General features: G+C 34.7%; 4 protein-coding genes across 5 annotated transcripts in view; 2 read left to right on the top strand and 2 right to left on the bottom strand.

Annotated features, from left to right (window-relative positions):
• LOC144852204 (putative ATP-dependent RNA helicase DHX57) overlaps positions 1-4,902 on the top strand; it is a 29,794-nt gene extending 24,892 nt beyond the window's left edge. The window contains exons 23-24 of one of the 2 annotated variants that reach the window (XR_013614277.1): positions 3,851-4,231; positions 4,380-4,902. Coding sequence is in view for 1 of the 2 variants with exons in the window: in XM_078709957.1 (XP_078566083.1) it covers positions 3,851-3,994 (144 nt within the window). In the remaining variant the exon portion in view is untranslated. Of the gene's footprint in view, positions 1-3,850 lie in introns of both variants that reach the window. The other variant, XM_078709957.1, reaches the window with a different exon arrangement.
• LOC144852227 (cell growth regulator with RING finger domain protein 1-like) overlaps positions 1-22,184 on the bottom strand; it is a 249,540-nt gene that overhangs the window by 20,511 nt on the left and 206,845 nt on the right. The gene's annotated exons all lie outside the window — the stretch shown is intronic.
• On the bottom strand, positions 8,731-12,017 carry LOC144852239 (gem-associated protein 6-like). The gene is made up of 2 exons (XM_078710016.1): positions 11,829-12,017; positions 8,731-9,281 (listed from the first exon to the last, which is right to left on the bottom strand). The coding sequence occupies exons 1-2, from the start codon at positions 12,014-12,016 to the stop codon at positions 8,900-8,902; spliced, it is 570 nt and encodes a 189-aa protein (XP_078566142.1). The 5' UTR covers position 12,017; the 3' UTR covers positions 8,731-8,899.
• LOC144852214 (uncharacterized) lies at positions 13,277-19,561 on the top strand. Its single transcript, XM_078709979.1, has 4 exons — positions 13,277-13,582; positions 15,565-15,688; positions 16,126-16,383; positions 17,821-19,561. The coding sequence occupies exons 2-4, from the start codon at positions 15,655-15,657 to the stop codon at positions 19,029-19,031; spliced, it is 1,503 nt and encodes a 500-aa protein (XP_078566105.1). The 5' UTR covers positions 13,277-13,582; positions 15,565-15,654; the 3' UTR covers positions 19,032-19,561.

Raw genomic sequence — 22,184 nt, 5'->3', positions numbered from 1 at the left:
ATTGCATATGTAACTTGAATCAAGGCAATCTAACAACAGGATTCTGAGCTCCGGAGATCAAAGGGTTTATCTGTGGCTGCGACACGATCAGTTTCATGCCACTAAATAGACACCGCACACCGCGGAGAATATGTGCATAGTACAGTACTGTTGGTAATAAGATCAAAGGACTGTTACAAGTTCCTATCTTGGCATGGCAAGGCGAGCTCAGTGTCCTGTTGTTAGATTACCTTTCTTGAATCTAATGAAACTTACCCCTCCCCCTTAAAACAGAAACATTTTATGAACTCTTAACAAGAAATGCTTTGATTGTTAGATAAACATTTTGCACTTTGTCAAAAATCATAAATCCATTAGGCTAACATCTTATTTATGTTCTTGGGCCTACAGCTACCAGTTTGGTTTTCTTTTGTATGCCACCCTCCAGCTACGTAATTAATTGGTCGATAACAAGTAAGGCGGACTAATTGTATCGGATTTAAATAATCTGATTTTGTCTCCTCATTTGCAGGCCCGCTAAATACGAGATTAGGTTATCGTCTTTAAACATATTATGCAAATTCATTTACGGTGAACATGGAAATTTATGCGAAAATGACATTGTATTGTTAATAATAAAAACTTGATTACAAAATACAAACATGTTCATGTTTGGATTGGTGCCAATATAACTGTATGTTTACACCACCCACTCAGTTAACATTCTAAAGCCTTGTTCACACTGAACTTACATGGCAACCTTTTACCCATGGTCATTAGTAAATTTGACCATTGTACGCACTAATTTCACACTAGTTTTACCATGATTTTACCAACATTTTTAAAAAGGGATACGGCCTCTTTGCTACTCAGGGTTTGGTCTAGACCGAACCCGAGTTCACCTACCTGTTGTTTTTCGGTCATCCAAGACTGGGGCGCCTCAAATGCTAAAGTTTTGTGATGATACTGCCAATCAGCTTCAAGTAATCCTTCGGTATCAAATCGAGATTGCGAGAGAAAACCAAAACAAAAAGTATTTTTAAACTTGCTAAATAAACGATAAATACACCATTGGGCCAGACCAAAATTTCTGATGAATTTAGAACTATGGAGAATGGTATTGGAAATTCTTGTTTTTAAGTCCATTTTGTGACCTTTGACACACGCTTTTTAACATTTTATTTGAACTTTATTGTAGGTAGACTGAGTTGTAAATTTAATAGTTTTTTTGTTTTTGTTTTTATTTTAACCTTGATTTTTATTACAATACTTTGTGTTACAATGTTTCACGTCCTCGTGGAAGGACACCTTTCTGGTAAACAAGTTTTTCCGTTGCGAAAAATAAAGATTTTATTATTATTATTATCCAGTAGCTAAATCCGCTTGTCACTAAAGTACTATATTTGCAAACTGGATTCTAAGTTGGCTTTTGAAAAGCTGTTTAATCATATGCAAATCAAATTTACGGCGGTGAACGGCAGTACACAAATGTAATTGTATATAGTGGATGTAACATACGTTTACGCATGATAAGTCAGGCTAAATCGGCATAATGCTATTATATCTTGCAAGTAATTGTATGGGGGTTGTCTCAATCAAATCCCAATGAGAATCCGGCTATAATAATGATAGTATATATAATTCACTGTTATTGTATCTAGGCAACAAGACAATGCATCTCAACTGGGGTTTAATTAAAGACTTGTATCAAAGCATTTCTTGGAATTTTATCATCATCATTATCATCCTCTTCCTTTACTGTGTAGCAGAACCTCGTTAGGGTATAGTCCATCGAGGTATTATAGATTGGCTAGAGGGCAGACTCCAATGTTATCGCAGTCCAAAAAGTGATTCTTTATTAAAGACGGAACCAACAAAATGGCGGCTGCAATCGAACCATTCGATATGCCCTGGTTACAACTTGTTACGAGTTTTTTAAGCCCTCACACACCCCATCCACACCTATTTCAAAATCCTGTATTCTCCCATTGCATAAGTAACTTGATTGAATCAAGGCTATCTAACAACAGGATTCTGAGCTCCGGAGAGCAAAGGGTTTATCTGTGGCTGCGACATTTTTTTTTTTGCAGGTGATAAGGGTATAAGTCAACATCAGAGAAACATATTTACATCTCTCCTTTACTGGACGCTCTTGGGCTTGTCTGGTGTTTTTCATGGTTACAAATTTATTTGGGAAAGTCTATAGATTTGGTAGAGCTTCAATTCTCAGAATTCCTGATATTGGAAGAGTCAACTGTATTGTTTTTTTGTATTGTAACTGTTTTTGTTCTGTTCTATTTTTGTTCTGTTATATTTGAGTACAGTACATACATGTACATGTGTACTACAGTGAATTCTGATTGTTTCAACCTTTACCTACCTCTTCCGTTCTGGCTGTCAAACAACACATATATTTTCTATAAAAAAAACACGATATATTAAACAAAATCATGTAATGAAGACACATTGATTGATTCTTAGTCAATTTTGTCTCAATGTTTTACTTTATTCTTTTTCATATATATTATTAATAACACAATGTTTGTCTGGTTGACATATAGAAAGGTGGTTATTAGATTATGTCAATGGCTCTGTCAACTTTTACAGTACACTGAATTTAATGTTAAAACTGCCTCAATATAAAGCTCTGTCTACACTATCAAATTAGTTCAACAAAAAAATGTGTGATGTGCCCAAATATGGTAGTGATATGCTTAAATATGGTAGTGATATGACATCATTTTCATACAATATTAAGCTTAAATTTATATGTTATTGCAGTAAAAAATGTAGTTACTGCAGTAGAATCATTTTGACATGATCTGTAATGCTTAAAAATATGGTAGTGATATGACATCATCATGTCCATATATGGGCACATCACATTTTTTTTCGCATAAAGTGTGATAGTTTAGACAGATGTTAAATTTATATGTTATTGCAGAAAAAAAATGTAGTTACTGCAGAAACTGCAGTAGAATCATTTTGACGTGGTCCCTAATAAACTTATCAAAGTACTGTATGTTGACTCCTAGCTGACTCAGTCAATGTTTATGTAGCTGATACCTGGTGACATTTTAATAGATTTATTATCTGATAAACATTATGCTGTTGACATGACAACAACCGCGGCGACAATCTACATTGAACTCTGAATGATATTATTAAAAATTATTTTGGCGACAAGATTGCAGAAGTGATGTGATTATTTTGACCCTTTTTTTGGAGTGATGGAATATTGGTGACGATTATTGCGCGGGTGTGATGATAGAGTTTCTCAATAATAAGTTGTTTTATGAGAGTGGCTTTACATAGATTGTAATATAAGTAGGTATATACAGGACTTATTGGAAGTCGCTAGGACATTGCCAAAGTCTTGTGAACACTTGCACAAATTTTGGTCCCACACCGCTATTCATTCAAAGCGTGTCAACTAGTGGGAGGTGACATTTTTTCACGTTTTAATAGATAATGAACAATTTATAAACTGTGCGCAATTTGGCATGCCATGGTCATGCCAGTGAGTGCCATTGCGGGAAATGACACACAGTTTATGACTAGTTCACAGCAACGATTCTGCACATCAAATGCATTCTTCTCAATTAAACTTCATTTAACCTAGAACCATGGAGGCCCAGATTAACACATGGTGGTTCTTTGCTGGGGTGTACAAAAAACAAATTATGTACAAGCATAGTTTATGCTCATATATTGGCAGTAGCGTACTGTATGTAAGATGCATGTCAGTGTTTATGTAAATACATAAACTATTCGTAGCATATTCTTATCCCAGAATCTCACTAGAACATACGTGTCACACACTTTATGCTGGCTTACTAAAACTATACACAAAAAAAATTGTTTTTTCCAGGTTGGTGAAATGATAAAAGAGTTGCGTTCTGAGCTTGATCTTCTGATGACGGATAAAATTGAGGATCCCAGTCTAGACTTGATGACGTGTCCAAGAGGGAGTCGAATCATTGCTGCCATTGTACAACTCATAACCACCCAATGATAGGTTGCCGTGATGTCAGAGTATGGCATGATGTCTTGGAATGGTCATGGTGTCTGTGAGAATGGTCTTGATGTCAGAGAACCGTCTTTATGTCAGAGAACTGGCTTGGTGCTTGAGAACCAACTTGATGTCAGAGTACTGTCTTGAGGTCTTGATGTCAGTGGATGCCATTGATGTTAGAGAACAGTCTTGATGTCAGTGGATGTCCGTGATGTCAAAGAACAGTCTTGGTGTCTGGTCTTAATGTCAGTGGTCTTAATGCCAGTGGATATCCTTGATGTCAGAGAGCTGTCTTAATATCTGAGAACTGCCTTGTGATGTCCATCAGAGAGGTGTCTTGATGTCATAGAATGCCATTGATGTTAGAGAACAGTCTTGATTTCAGCGGATGCCATTGATGTTGGAGAACAGTCTTGATGTCAGCGGATGCCATTGATGTTGGAGAACAGTCTAATGTAAGATGATGAAATTGATGTCAGCAAAATGAAACTACTTAACCAAGCCATCTGAATCTTTTTTATTAATAATTATCAAATTTGTATTTAATTAAAATTAGTTAAATGCCATTATACAGTTCAAACTAGGAAATACTGAAGTTAGTAATAAAATATAAAAATTCTAAAAATAAATGCTGAAATATATGTTTAAAGGCGCACATTCCAAAGATATACATTAAACTATAATTGAACAAAATAATACTTCTAATAATAAATGTTGCTTTAATATTTAAATTACTGCAGTAATTGCAGTATAAAAACATTCGCATAGTCAAATTTTGTCACCTAGCCTGGTTACGGGTAATTCATCCAATCGTAGTCTTCCATTTTGAATTTGGCGTTATATATTTGTAAAATAATATTGTCTGCAATGTATTGATTATACTCTAAGAAATAAAGTTTATTTGGGGCATGTAATTATCAAATATTGTTGTGTCTTCATTTTGGATTTAGGGGTCAAGAGGTCAAGAAAACAAGTTACTTTAGTCATTTAGTATTGCATGTACTCACAATTAGATCATTTTTCATCGTATTTATAATAGTTAGGGAATATCTTGATTTTTCTGTGAAAAAATTATTAACAAATGTTTTTTTGCAGATTCATACTCTATCACATACCAATATACACCAAAAAATTCCTCCAGACATCAGGGGATGGGGAAAGTGGTTAAATTTGACCTTTGACCTTACAAGGCATATGACACTGTATCTCGGTAACCATTGGTCCGAGAGATTTAGAATCTACACCCATGTCCACAATCAACTATCAAATGATTCCAATTTTTTTACACATGATCATTATATTGGAGAGATATTTTTAGAGAAGTTTCGTTACCATTGAGTGCTACCTTATTTTTTTTTTTCTGGTGTAAAAAATATAATTTTTTTGTTTTTTTTGAAAAAATTCTTATAAATTAGTATTAATTGACCAAAATTCATACTATAACCCAATATATACCTGCATAACTATATATAAAAAAAAAGATAATTTAATAAGCTATCATTTGATACTAAATAAAATGAGGTACATTCAAAATTCACAACGTTATTAAAACAATAACAGGCGTATCTCTAATTTGACACCAAATGACCTTTGACCTCAAAATGACCCCCTTTCCCCAGGTCAAAATTCATGGAGGAATTTTTTGGGATGACTTGGGATGCATTAGAACATGAATCCACTGCAAAACCTTTGTTAATAATTATTTCACAGATTGGCATTTTTTTGACCTAAAATTCCCTAACTATAAGAATAGATGTACACTGAAGACAAGCATTATCATATGCATGTCCAATTTAAGGTAAGAAAGTTTTTTTTTATATAAAGTTTGCGGTACAGCACATATATATATTGTAGTTCTGAAAAGAACTGTTGAGTTTCTCAACGTTTAGATCAATATGCTTTGGTCGTCCACAGGAGTAAGAATGCTGGAAGTCCAGAAAACTTGGAATTTAAGTGAAAGTTTTTTTTGTCCAATACAGTCATGTATATATACTATAGTTCTGAAAAGAACTGTTGAGTTACTTGATGGTGAATAAATAAAACAACTTGGATCATGAAACATCTCAACATGATCCGTCATGTTGAGTTTTTAAGAGTGAATTTTCACTCTCTTTTATAACAATCATTTATTTCACTATCATCATCGCAGCCTTAGCTGAATTACAAAGATATTTACATTTTCTCAATATTAAAATTTGTATAAAAGTATAAAACCAATGATAATTATATATAAAAAAGGAGGCAATTTACACAAGAAATACAATACAGGAACATTCAACAAGTTTAGCATTAAAATATTAAAATAGAAAAAAAAAAACACCAAAGAGGACCAATAAGAATTGCACAATGATTAATAAATAACAAACATCTCTGATCTGATTTACGTCACTCGCATGAAATCTCATTTGTAATTTATAAATTGATTGGTTTATACTAATCTTATTATGGAAGTTATCCATCTGTTCTCAGATAAAATGCAAGTTTGATTATAGAGTGTTACTCCATAGTTTATCAATATCACAGATGTAGATTCATATCTAGATAAGTTTTAATAAAATGTTTAGTTTAGTGGTGAGCGGTTAAGGCTGCAAACCAACAATCGACACAGGGTCAAGTCATTTGACCATTGTTCTTGTGGTAGAACAAGTCTTCGGACTATAAACCGTAGGTCCACTGTTCACATCTAGCTCAGGTGCACTTTAAAGAACCTAATACATCTTTCGAGACGAGTAGGGGGTTACCCCAGTGCAGTATAGTTTTAGCTGCTGATCATAACTGGGCCCTCTGGGAAACCAGTCTTGACTTTTATAAAATAAAATAACATATATATATAGTTTATATGCTGTAACTGCCTCATAAACATTTACATTAAAACAAACTAAAATAAACATGTTATTACAGTTAAAAAATGTAGTTACTTCAGTAACTGCACAGTAAAATAATGTTGTCATTAAAATACTAGTTGGTGTTTTAATTCAATCCTTTAATTGGTTCTTAAGGTTATTTTAAAAAAGACTGTTTTCGCAATTCACAACCGAATTCTATCTATGATTAATGGAGAAGATTTAATACAATTACACAAACAGATGCTTTCCATTTAATAATATTTTTGTTCCTATTTAAAAGAGAATTTGTTTTTATTGTGTTTATTATTAGCATACATTCCAATCGATAGAATATTTATTACAGGCCCGAAAATAAAATTTATTTTTGACATACATACTCATTAGAAAATCGTTTGAAATTGAAATTTTATTTTGTTTGCTAAGATTTTTTTAGTCAAACATGAATAGAATTTAATATTTTAGTTTAGTGTAACTTTCCTGGAATATTCTTAATTTAATTTGTTAACACTGTATAATTAATATTTACTCTCCAAACACATAGTGGGATGATCTTTGTTTAAGAGCTTAAATATATATATCCTTTCTTTGTGGAACTTGTGTCTAGCCAAAGTCCCAAAATAGATTTTTTTTGCTAACTTATTGTTTATTTTTCGCCCCGCTGTGGAAAACAAATAAATTAAAATTAATATTGTCCAATATTTATATACAGTTTTACAGACATAACAGTCGATATATGTTCATATATCTAAACATTAATTTTGAATGATAAATTGAAAACTGTGTACGATATCGTGCAAACAAACAAAACAACAAAACAACTGATTACCATTTCGCTAAATAATTACCAGAATTCTATTGTTGCGGGCATTTATTACCTGCAGGCGTCGATTGTTCTATATCCGTCCTTATCGTAAAATCATCGTTATCAACGCTTGATACGTGAATTCCATTCAATTTAACTTTCTTCTAATTACAGTTGTTAAAGTCTCAGTATCGTAAAACAAAATCAATAATTATTGGGAGTCATTACGAATGATGGTTTATTGAGTGGATTTCGTGCGAAGCTGAACATTAAATTTAAGCCGTTTTTATGGTACTTCATCTACTATTGTAGGCCCTTGGGACGAACTGTCTCGTTAGAAATCGTAACGGCTGATAAGTATTATTCCAGAACCAAACGATCAAACGGAATAATTGCAAGTTCACATAATCCAATACAATAAAACCATCACATAATTTGAATGTATTGTTGGTGAACTAAATGTTGCGTAACAGTTTGGAAATTATTTATGTATTAGAGTTACGCTTTGATTTGTTTCTAGTTTATAACTCCACTATAAACGCATTATATTTATAGTCAAACAAACCAAAAATAGATTTTTTTTTCTTCACACCATATAAAAACTAATATTATTGATGATGGCAATAAAATACACCAAATATATTATCTGGATTATTATCATTAATTAAAAACAATAATATACAGTACCAGTAATAGCAATAATAAAAATACCATGGTGAAATAATATGAATCTCATACTCAGACAGTCGGATATAGTCCCACCACTTAATCTAGGCCCAGTAGTAGTTTATCATCATTTCTGGTCAGTAATATTAGGAATGGTCAGGCATCATTGTCATCACTTCCGGTCAGTAATATTAGGCGTGGTCAGTACTGTATATGTGGTCAGATTAGGAGTGGTCAATAACATAGGCCTGATCAGTGTATTAGACCTTTAAACTTTGTTACTATAGGACTTTTGTCAAGAGAAAATAAACATGTAGTGCCACAAAACACCTGTCTTCATCTTGCAAATGCCGAGTTTGCCAGCCCCCTAACATTCACTCAAAACGACGCCCTTGAATTAAATAAGTTTGTTGAGACAAAAATGCAAAAAGTATAACACATTTATTTGCAAAACTATAATAATTATAATATTGGAATGCATATGTAAATGTGCTGTATCATTATTATCTCTATTGATTATCCAAATGCAATAAAGTTTATTGCTGTTTATCATATAAATAATTGTCATAGTGTTGTTAAGTTGTGTTGTTACTATGCAACAACTGTTGCATCAGTAGACGGCCTCGACCTTAATAAGGCTTGTACTCTATCCAGAATGATTTCATTCGTGCTTATACAATCCTCCGGTCGATACGGCGCCACGATAAACAACGCATTTGAAACCGTTAAATTCTCTCCATTTTCGCCCGTAAGTCTGACAGGAATGCGATTCTTCTCCAGCCAATGTCGAACTGCGTTCTTCGTTTTGATTAGATTATCTTTTGTATATCCACTTGAATTATTTATTCGAAATAAACTGTCCAAAAAATCTTTTTTGATCGTTTTATCAGCGTTCAAAATGTGTAAATTTTTTAGGGCGTGTCCCATGATCACCTGAACAGCCGGTACCTCTCCGAATTCTACTAGAACAATGCTGTAGAGAAAAAGAAATGAATATTATGCGCATAAAACATGAATTTATGCAAATTTATTTAAATTTAGCTGAGCAATACAATATAGTCACTTACACTGTACTCTTTATATGAGCAGATTAGCTGAGCAAGAAATGCATAGCATATTAAGCAAATTTAGTTGAGCTAGACAATTTCCTACAATACATAGCTGATTCTCGGTACTGTAATTTGTACAGTATCAAGCAAATTCTGTATATTACAGTTTCACATGTGTATCACATGTGATGCCTGTATCATAGGTCATAAGCATAACCATAAACTTAACATACTGTAATAAAGGTGACACATGTGATACATATGACACTGTATTACAGAATCTGCCAATGATACATACCATACAGTATGTGGAGATACAGTAGGCCTACAGAGAATTGGGTGCAATGGCGTATTAGTCTTTTTAACACATTCAGCTCAACTTTGCTTGTGGCTAACAATCAATTGTGCTAATTCATATCCAGGGCAATTTCAGCGTCAAATCACCACCACAGGCACATACATTCATCAAACCACATTGAAATTCTGATAACATCTCGAAAATATTACATGAAAAGGCTTTAAATATTATTATGAATCCATGTTTGGTAATTACTAATTCATCATTATGATGTTGATGTTCGCAATCTTAATTAAGAGACTAATTAAAAGCAGAATAAAAGATGAATATATAGGAGGACAAATGACAGGTTGATTGATGGTGTTTGGTTTTATGCTGTTGATAATAATAAGAGTATTATTAATATGAAGGCTATGTCATCGTTGATGTCTTTCATATGCATTTCTGCAATAGAAAGATCTGATGCCATACTAGTGGGGGTAGTATAGTAGGTGGGGGGTAGCATGGAACCACAGAGTTTGAGCCTCCCGGACCCTTGTGATAATTGTTTTCTTTTGTGGAAAAATGACCTTTCAACCCTAACCCCCCTCTTTTTTTTTGTGTAACATTTCTGGCTTTTGAGCACTTGGAGTTCAAGAGAACTAAAATAACAAGGGTGGGGTACAAAACTAGAGATGCACGCATATTCTTTATAGCTCTGTCTACACTTTCACATTTTATGTGACGAAAAATGTGGTATATGGACATGATGATGTCATATCACTACCATATTTGGGCACATCACACTTTTTTTGTCAAACTAGATTGATAGTGTAAACAGAGCTTTATAGGAACATCCCCTAAATTAAAATTAGAGTAGAACCACTCTAGAACACACACCTTTTTGGGCCCTGAAGGACTCCTTAATACCCCTATGAATAGGTGTTGGCTGTAGTGGTACCATTGTATAGCTTATCATGGAAATACCTCCATGGGATTTTTATAGTTATTAATTTTAAACTTGTTCAGAATAGATAGGCTTATTGTGTGGGTGGACATACAACATTGTATATACAAGGTCGGCTGTATTATTCCCAGGTGAATGTAAATGTTGTAATAGACATGATTGTTGTCACGTATGATATACTGTATATTAATATAATGATATAAATATTGATGCAAAATCCGCCAGTATTATCGGCCCCCACCCCCCTAAATGTTAATAGAGGTATTGCGCCCCAAATAGGGTATCCTAAAAGTGGGTTTTTCTGTATTTAGTTCCACTGCCATATCCACAAAGTCCTGTACAATGTTAAACTATAATCGGAATAAAGTCATATTTCAACAAAGAATTGTTTTAATTACATGTTAACGATGTATAAACCATTATGCACTGAGATTAGAGGTCATAGTTCATGGGGTTTTTTTCTGTATCCAATCAATAAGCGGATCTCTCATGAGAGTCATCAAACTTCAATATCTATATCACTGACACATCACAGGCCATCTAATTAATCACTAAGATTAGCTACATGTAATAATTTCTAATTAGTTGTTAACACCAGGGTATAGCCTGACGTACTATATTTTGAGTAGTTTTTTTTATTGACTTTGTATAATTGAGGCGGTCTCAAGTACGTCTGCTGTGTGTGTAATTGCAGCCATAGGCCTATATAGTTTGTACAGTATCCTGGTAAATTCTGTCATAGTGTTCCATGTATCACATGTAGGCAATAAACTAACCCAAACCTTTAGGCTAATACTTAGCGTAATACTGGCGCCAAGTGACACAGTATTACAGAACTTGCCTATGATACGGGACATATTATTGTCACATGTGGAGATAGTGATACAGTACAAAGAATCAGGTGGTAATTGCTGCAGTAGTATTTGTTGAATGTTGCATATTTAATTAAAATAGGCCTGCCTAGCTAGGCCTCCTACTGTATTTCAACTTCACAGAATCAATCATAATCAATTCCTTCTCAGTTCTGTCTCCTCATTCAGCAACTGGGCCACCCATACAAGAGTTTCACAATGTAAACGTATGTAATGTATGCTGCATGGGCCTAACTCAATGTAAAATTACTACTGTTCAATAGTTCATGTAAACGTGTCCAAGCACGAAGTCGACGTTTTCCCCGCGATGATCTAGCAGAGCTCACAACCAGTGCAAATGCCAGGCCTAGCTTACCTTTTTGAAACGGGGTCAACGGTGTGTACCCAACCTTTATATCGTTTCCCATTCATATCAAATAGTTCAATTTCCATGTACACTAATTCTAGGAATCGACACGGTGAAATATTTAGGTCATGTATAGACTGAAGAGACATATTTTCAAAGAAATCTTCAGTTGTACTTGTAACAGTGGGGGCAGCCATGTTTGTTGTGGTTATTTCATTTTATGAGGGCGCTATCGTTTTTGTTCCCGATTTTCAACAATCGATTTTTTACCGTTATAATTTATACAATATATTCAGCGTCCATGGTTACATGAATTTTATTATCAAATTTGTATTAAAATGTTTACAAAGGAGCCTACACAATTATATCATAAAATTATAATTGTTCATTCGATCCGCGCACGTAGGCTAATGCATATATTATATAGTCACTATAAATAATCGTATAAATATAATATTTATTAGGCCTATATATAGGCCTAATAATTCAATGGTCATGTTTGCTACTTTATTCTTCTTCATTTATGTTAAAGCACACTTCATGGTTTGTCAAAAATATGTTTTTCCCCTTCCCCATTGGACATATTTCCTTTCCCCCTCCCCTAAAATGACAATCAACGCACGAGGGGCCTTTTCATTGGACTTCGGCAAAAAATAATCTTTATCAATAACCCATGCATGATCGTCATATCCTCTTGTCACGAAGACGGGCAGATGGCATTAGTGGCGGGAATAAGTAAATTAATTTGTTCGCCCGACTTAGCTAAGTCGACCTTAAATTCAATAATAAACCGACGCAGTTATTATCGTTGCGCCAATCGACTTGTTTTTATTGTTAATAAATCATATATTATTTCTTCTTTGTGTCCTTTCTTTAGCCGGCCTACCGCGAAGGATTTAGAAGTAGCCTTTCTTATTCTTTCTTTCTTTATCCCTCGTCACCTCCAACCCGTCACACACATACACACACCCACCCCCACATATCCATGAAGATCCACATATTGTTTTCTAATATTATTTTTTAATTCGACAATATACACAGAATAGTTTTAATTAAGAAAAAATACCCCCTTTATCATTTACAACCTAGCACAAATTCAAGTGTTTTTTTACACCGATTCTCGGTGCTGTAAGTCCATATATGTAGTAGGCCTACTACACTGGCGTCACATGCGATGATATCACGGAATTTGCCATGATACTGGCAAATTCTAGAGAAGAATCGGCTGGTATTGCTATTAATTTATTTGTAATTTTGATTTGTTTATTAGTGTTCAATTTTTTTTTTATAATCATATAATAATATTCATATAATCATAATTATGCACTGTATGATATTTTTCAATTATCTATATTATTTTTTTTTTTTCAATAATCTTTTTAAAACGCTTGACTCATGCAGGATGCTTTAATTTCCGTTCAAATTAAGACGCGCATTCCACAGAAAAAGACGTCCCGAAAAACAGGGGAAAGAAAATTAATCATTTTATTGTTGGAAACGGATTTTAAATAAAGTCTGAAAACAAAGAGTGTTAATTAAAACAGCATCCTGGAGAGTAATTTATCTATTTTTGCTGCCATTTGGTGTTTAATTTTCAACTTTTTTACACCGATATCAAACTTAAGGGAATACTTCTGCCGCGCCATGATATTTTAAAAACTTTTTTCATGTGGTTTATTCGGACGGGAATTGCTGCAATAAAATAGTCCTCGTGCTGGATATGCTACAAATGATCGATATTTGGAAATGTATTAAAATATAAGGTAAGATTTATTGTTATATTATAGGCCTATTATTAGTAAATAGTATATAGGCAGTGCGGACTAGTGAAATTGGTACTATAATTGTATTGTACGTTTTAAGCATATTTAGGCCTAGACTTTTCTTTCAAATAATTAATTATTCATATTAAGACGGCGTTTTATATCGTTAAAAGAAGTTCATTTGCAACCATATTGTTTATAATGTAACTTCAGGATTTTTAACGAAAGAGTGTTAACAATTTTAATAAGTCTGTCAAAAAGATATATTTGTTGGATTTCTACCTCCCCCTCTCGAAACCCCCATCCCCACACCCGATCGTCTCCCTTCACCCCACACACATAGCCTACACCTTGGGATCCAAAACGTAATCCCAACCCTCGACCCCTTTGTATTTACACCTGAAGGTAGGCCTAACCTACACCAAACATTATAGTTCAAATTGTTCAATGAAGTCGAATCCAAAATCGTCTGCAAATCATATCAAGTGGTTTCAGACGACACGCGCACGCATGCTCAGTTAAGTACTTGGAGGTTTTGTACTCAAAGACATGATAATAAATGTGTTTCGAATCTCCTTAATTTATGTGACATTTAGAAATCTAAATGGAATTAATCATTTCTATTCAGCGTTCGCGATAACCGTGAGAGTGTTAGCTTGATTTCTACAAACTACCGTCTCTTCCCGTCTTTTTAAAACGAGGAACCTGTTGTGAACTCAAGAGGCGAGCATATCACGAGTGGCACTCGCGTGTAGACTCATTTCAAAACTTGTTTTACCCGATGTACAAGTTAGTTGGTCCTTGCGCGGCACGGTATTATTACAAGAATGCCACATACGTCCTCTCGTGTCATACGAATGTTACACGCGTGCATTAAACTCGAGGCATTGATTTTTTTTATTGTATATTGTAATAAAATCCGTGTTCCTTTTGCGTTCATTGACTTAAGAAGTTAACTTGACAATATTAAGAAGTGTTGCTATGGAAGAAACCATTTAGGCCTACATGACGTAAGGTTTAGTTTAATAAAGAGGTTTCCTGTAGCCTATACCGACAAAAAAAAAAAATACAGGTCCTGGTTATTATAAAAATTGTATCACCGCCATGCACCCGTCCAGACTTAGTTAATTCAGGCGCGAATCATCCAGGGAGGGCGGGGGCTTCCCCCTTTGACAGCTAAAATGAATGTTCTATTTTTGACTACGAACGACTAATATATAATATATTACCACTCTCTCGTTTAAAATGTCCTGGGTCAACTCCTGTAATTTGATGATGTCATTGGCGCATTATCACCCGGGTATAAGACTTGTTTCAAACACGCACGCAACCAGCTTCGCGTGTACAAGCGTTAGGGAGTTTTTGATTTTCAGACGACCACTACCGTATTAGGTTAGCTCAATCGACGATATGTTGTCGGTCGTCGCCTGGCCCTAAACGCCATCAAAGGTGTGTCGAGATGGCGACAGTGGAAACACGTCCCAATATCCCCGCATGCGCACAAAGATAACATGTTCTTTTAAATAAACACCTATGTTATACTGTACAATAATATGCCATTATTGAATCGTCGGTCGGTCGTCGATCGTCGCAAGTCGGACGCTCCCCTAATGTACGTCTCTCTGTATATCGCTGATGATTTTGTAAAATATGCCAACAGTATAGAACCCCTCATCTGGGACACCCCTATTCAGAGGAAAAACCTCTCCTATAGTGGACACTTTCTCATGACATGGACGAAGGGAAATATTATGTTTTAACACTTACACAGCCTTTTTGTTTTGGTCTTGAAAGTGTCCCCTAAATAGAGGTTCTGTAACATATCTCAATTCAAAAGACATCTTGTTCTACATCCAACATCCTGGTAATGATGTTGATGTTAGTTTATTTATAATTTCTAAGAGGACTTAGATGAAATGGTCACGTAGCTGTAAACAGGTTAATTATTACAAATAACATTATGTATTTTTGTAACATTTCAGTAACTGTTAACTGCCATTAAAAACGAAAATCAGCTGTTAAACGGAAATAAAAGAATAAAGTCTATAAAAGCACTGTCCGCACGCAATACAATGACGTCATCAGGCGGACTGCGGAAGAAGCCAGGTAGAATAAATTATTTTCAATATTTATTTTTGTCTCTTCACTCTTTCCTGGATAAACCGCATATTTTGAAAACAAGTTTTTAAAAAAGTATATTTTATATTTGCTTGTTTTTTTTTTTCCATTTAGGCCTAGAGTCCCATAAATATTACGTTATCATTATCATCACGATGTAATGAAAGGATGTCAACGTATCTCCAACTAAAACGTGGTTCCCACTAGACACGCAGCGCAAGGACGTACACGCTACGCAAGTGAGTTGACCAATGACAAGCCACTGTTCGAATAATCCATCGCTTGTGATTGGTCAAATCACTTACGTTGCGTAACGTCGGAAACAAGCTATTGCCATATTTTCAAGGGTCTATAGCCGCCTTTATATATCTCAAACAATTCTTTACCTAATTCATTTCCAACTAATGTATCATTGTCTTTTCCAGATCTCCTAAAGGAGCAACTTCTGCGAAACATTGCCAGTGACCTCGGCAACGAATGGGAGTCCATTGCATCCTACCTAGGCATCAGTTACAGTGAACTGGACCGGCTTAAGAGGGACAACGCAACTACAGAGAACCAGATATTCGCCATGCTTCTCTCGTTCAAACGCAAGAAAGGCTCCTCGATTGAGACGGTGAAACTACTTTGCAAGACGCTGGAGAAAGTTGGTCGCAATGACATTCTTGCGGCGTTCCATCAAGGTAGGTCTGCCGCGCGGCGGCGTCATGCTCTGCTTGTTAAACTATTTAATTTTCATATTCAAAAATAATTGAGCAACGTATGAATATAATTTATGGATAACAGGTATCTAAAGACTTCTACTTTGATAACTGTGACCGACTTAAAGATTGGTCCAAACTCTCCTAAATGATAAAAAGTCTATAGGTACGGTGGCCGTAAAAATGAGATGGATTTGAATTACGTGAATGTGGTTAAAATACTACGAAATTAATATTATTCAAATAAAATCGATTGAAAGTACTCACATTCTATATAACCGTTACTGTACTTTAAAGCGATATATATTCATATTTTGCGTTTAATATAATTAATCAATATTATATGAGATAGTTTATTAGTCTATTCGTGATTATTACAAAATAATAGAGTAACTCGATAACTGCAGTGAAGGTAATAAAATGCATAAAATAAACAAGTTTATTGTTTTCAACCGTGTTCATTATCATTATCGATTATCTGCATCATCGTTATTCCAACTCAAGATACGAAGCGTAACAGCTGTCTTAAGCTAATCCGCCTTCTGTAGTTAGTAGAAAAAATTGTTCGTCGCGTATATAACGCTACCTTTAAGTTTTTGGGTTTTGATCATTTTCACGATTGTTTATTATTAATATCTCCACTTGTCATATAGTTATCAACAATGTCTATCATTTTCCGCCATATTCATACGTTATCATCGCCATCAACAATAATCGCCACCCATCAACACCATCATATCGCCTTCTCCAATATTATCACTAATGCTTGGTTCCCACTAGAGATGCAACGCAAGTACGTAAGCGCAACGCCCTGTAAAGCTTGGTTCCCACTAGCGACGCAACGTAACGCAATCTACGCAACGTAAGAAAATGCCATTCCAATCATTGTGTTTCCCCCGCCTGCGTAAAATCAAACCTGCGATTTTTGCAGCACTGTTGCGTCTACGTCTATGCGTTACGTCCTAGTGGGAACAAAGCTTAAGTGATTTGACCAACCACACGCGATGGATTATTCGAACTGTTGCTTGTCATTGGTCAACTCGCTTGCGTCTATGCGATACGTCTCTAGTGCGAACCACGCTTAATATTCGTTTGTAACTCAAGCTTTAAAACATAGACTGGCGATCGAATAAACCGTAAAAACACAAGCCAGTCAGTTTTATGATGATGTAAACATTCGCCTTTTTAATTCGACATGCATCGAAATAAATCGACAAGGTTATGATTTTATTTAATAAACACACACAGTAACACAATAGAGTAGTTACCATGAAGTATGACATTGGAAACTGAAATTAAATTCGGCTTTTTTAACTTTAATTATGTTGAAAAATTATGCAATATCATTTCACAGGGTTGTAATTGAGAGTAATTGAAGTACTCGTATCTACCAGCAGATTTTGTTTTTTATCTTTTCAGATGACGTCACCGAAGAAATGAAACTTCCAGGAACAGAGTCGGCAGAAATGCTGAAAGAATTACGAGAGTACGTTGAAAGTTTACAGACAAAAATAAGCGAGTTGTCTTTATCAGATACGCCACCGATCAGAGCTCCGGCTGATCACAACAATCATCCAGGACAACCACCGCAATATCAGCCGAGTTACCCGTACCCTGCTCAACCACCACCAGCCTACAGCCCGTCGCCTTCCTACGCCATGCCAGCTCAGCCAGGTCACATGCCTCAAGGGGCCCACGGTGGATTGCAGTATTCTCAATACGGTTGCCACGTTCCTCCTTACAATTCAGCAAATACTCCGTATAACGTGAAGAACACAATCGAGGAAACTTCCAAGCCAGAAACTCATTCTGAAGTTATAGAACTCAATAGCGGTCCACAAGGAGTCGCCTTCGTGTCCGGAGACGTGATTGCAGTTGCTGACGAAGGAAACCAGTGCGTCCGAATCATGAACGCAAGTGGAGAGGTTAAAACATCATTTGGATCGTACGCATTAGGTGGTGAGTACTTCACGTCACCAACTGGCGTCTGCATCAACAACAGAGGTCACATAGTAGTTTCCGATCACGTGAATAATTGCATTCATGTCTGGGATAAAAATGGACAGTTTCTGAGAAAGTTTGGCAGCAAAGGTCAAAAGGAAGATGAGTTATATTACCCAGCAGGCGTTGCATGTGATGCAGACGATAATATATACGTGTGCGATACTTGCAATCACTCTGTCAAAGTTTTTACCTCTGACGGGGAGTTTCTTCGACGAATTGGTAGTCAAGGGAAGGCAGAAGGCCAATTCTGTTTCCCGTCCTACCTTGCTATCAACCAAGATAAAATAATCGTGTCCGATCGGGACAACCACTGCATACAAATATTCACTCTAGATGGAGAATTCCATCACAAATTTGGAAAGCGCGGCAAAGGACTCGGCCAGTTCAAATCCCCAAATGGCATCGCGGTTGACAAACAAGGCAGGCTAGTTGTCGCTGACAGTGACAACAATCGAATCCAGATCTTGGACATGAAAGGGACGTGTATCACAACATTGGGAAAGAAAGGATCGAAAGAAGGGCAGCTAAAGTGGCCTGAAGATGTCGCGGTTTTGACAGACGGTAGAATTGTCGTCAGTGAAGTTGACAATAAACGATTACAGATCTTTACACATATAATCAATTAGTTAGTAGATATGTTAATGAACTTCTTAACACTATGCAATTCTGGTGATGTGGTAGGCCAGTGTATTTCCAACTCGGCGAATTTGTTCGCGCGAATCGAAGTCATCTTATACGCAAGCGCAGAGAGGGATTTTCATGTAGGCCTATAATATAAGCAGACGCTTTCGTTTCGCCTAGTGGAAAATTGGCAGATTTCTCAACTTGGACACTATGCAATTCCGAGGGTATTCGTTGTATACCCTCAACTATACCTACAAATCTTGTCCTTTTGTGTTAATCACCGATTGATATTGCAGGCCTACCATTAGGCATAATGTACTGTAGATGAATGTAATTGTTACCGCAAAGACATTTAGTTTCTTCCTTCAGAAGTCATCCATTTCAGTGTAGGCCTATACTTATGAATTAATGAATTAACAACGAAATCAGTATTGTTGCTCTAATGTTGACTGCTGGTTTAATGAAACCGTGTAAACGCACTTTTAACTAATTATCGTTCGCGCATTATTATTGTAAGAAGATTGTCTGAATTTTAAAATAAAACAACCTTCAAAATGATCATCTAAAGTGCTCATGAATAATTCATGTTATGCTAATTAACTACAAAAATCAATGAAATAGCGATTAAAAGAAAGGATTTTATTTCCAAATAATATGATATACTTAATAGCTATGTTACCATAGTTACCGTAAACTACCAATGATAATATATACATTTTTTTTTCATCTTATACAACTGTACTTTAAATCTAAAAGACCTCATTTCGACAAGACCTTTCTACTTTGTTTGAAACAGCCATTAATGAACCCACTGCTTCTAGACTTGGGAAATATTATTGTTTTAAGCATATTAAAGTCGATCTGCGATATTCTTGCGGGAATAGGGGAGGAGAAATTGATTTTCAAACGTTAAAACTTGTCGCATCGCATTTTATATTATTTATGGTTCTTGTGTACAATATTGATGATGAAAACCTAGCCTTGATAATTCACACAAATTGCGCAATACATATATTATGTAACAGTTTGAATTTAAGCATGAACTTTAGGTAAAACAATTGAATATAGAGAACATGGCCGATGACAACTCTAGGACTGTATGCTATTTTAGCAGAAATAAGACTAAATAGTGTATACGTCGGTATGTTTGAAGACCACAACCAACTTTGACGCGCGCGTTTAAACAATGATATTAATGGTACGCGCGCGTCACTTTTGTGTCTTTTATAAAATAATGATACATGTACGAAAAATTATTATAGGCCTACTTCGTACATGATAATGTATATCATCACAAAGAGATACAAAGGTTGATTAAACATTGATAATAATGGTACGCGCGCGCCACTTTTGTGTCTTTTTCGAAATTATGTACGAAAATTCATACGTGTATATAAATGCACATGGACAGTTTATGTTATAACATTATAAAGTAAAATACATATTGAGTAATTTCAAATATTCATAAAAACATATTTGATGGGTATTAATCCTTAATAACTATAAAGTTTTTCTCATTAATTTTCAGGAAATTATGCAATGATATTAAATTTAATGGTTCATAATAACATTTTTAAAATGCACATTTTACGACTATGTATTACTGTACCTGTGTTGCATTATGTTGACGCCGTATAGAAATAATGTGTTTTATTCGTTATTATTTTAAGTCTTAACAACAAAACGTAATATATGAACATTGAATCGTTGGCCAAACGTGTTAACATCATCTTTTTAGATAAACGTCTAATTTATGTATGGCGCGCCTAGTATGACGCGTCGAAGTCGTAAAAATCAATGACGGAAACGCGTAACCAATGTTGTGGTAATTTGATTAGGTAATTCAATGCACCTAGTCGTAAATTTTATAATACGATTTTTTTACTCAGTTGCTAATGAAACCAACAATAATTCAACACAATTTTAAAGCTTAGTACATGTAAAGATAATGTTCACAAAATTCTCATTTTTAAACATAGTATTAAAACATTGCTCAAAATCTTTTTTAAAAAACCTATATAATAATGATGATAGTGATAAAATATTAAGTGATGATAACAATAAATAACCGTTGAAATATCAATACAATCAAAACTATTGTTTTTTCATAATTGTAATTTATAATTATTCTCCGAATATATTTTGCAACTAAATTTCACTATTAATTGGCCATTTTACTCTTAGGGATATTTGTGGCTTGAGCCTTCCTTTTGTCATGTAAACTCTATTTTGATTTCCTGGTGTTGGTTTAACATAAGTTAAATTCCCAAACATGTGATGTGCGCGCGAGCAATTTTTATACTGCGCAATAGCGCACTTATCATCACTACCATCACCATTGTCATCTACACCGAGCCCTGATTCGTGTCCGGTAGCGGCCAGATAAAGAATTGTTTTTTAATGGATGTAGTATTTAAGAATCGAAAAATAGACCGAAGCCGAGCAACCCGGAGTTTTCTCCGGCCACCGGACTGAATCCGAGCTCAGTGTGAAACTTACAAGAACATATTATTGTAAAAAAACTAAATTAATATAAATAATAAAATTATTATTATTAACACATTGATAATAAATTGCAAGATTATTATTATATTATTATTTCTTTTTTTTATAATAAATCAATTGTTTCAATCGGTATAATTATTTACGATACGATAACAATTGTGTTATTCATAACAATCGTTGATTCAAACTAAAATATAAATAATAATAATATCTGTATCTATATCTACGCTTAGTAAGGTAAATTGTGGGAATGCTTCGATTTATATTATTCTGCATATAACAAAGGGCAAAGGTCACTGAATACATTATTACAATTCTCAATATTGCCCCAAACTCTCTGAAAAAAAAACTAAAATTATTCGCAAAACCGCGTTAATATTCCACAGACGTACGTTCTTAGCACATCACACACACGCACACATTTAGAAAAAAAAAGACATTTTTAGATATTGAAAATTCTTTGACGTTGATTCCTTTTAACGATAAATAGTTTTAGTTAAAAGGAAGTTACTTTTTACATTATATATAGATCTTATTATATGTACAATAAAAAGGAGTGTATATTTCCTTTTTTTTAGTAGGTACGTTAGTTTCCGATATCCTAGGCCCTACCTATCGAAATCCGTCTATTTAACTTGCATAGAATAATA

This window comes from Antedon bifida, chromosome 9 (genome assembly GCF_963402885.1).
Source record: "Antedon bifida chromosome 9, ecAntBifi1.1, whole genome shotgun sequence".
Classification (NCBI taxonomy): domain Eukaryota; kingdom Metazoa; phylum Echinodermata; class Crinoidea; order Comatulida; family Antedonidae; genus Antedon; species Antedon bifida.
Note: the sequence above shows the minus strand (reverse complement) of the source record. Positions and strands in the feature narration are given on the sequence as shown.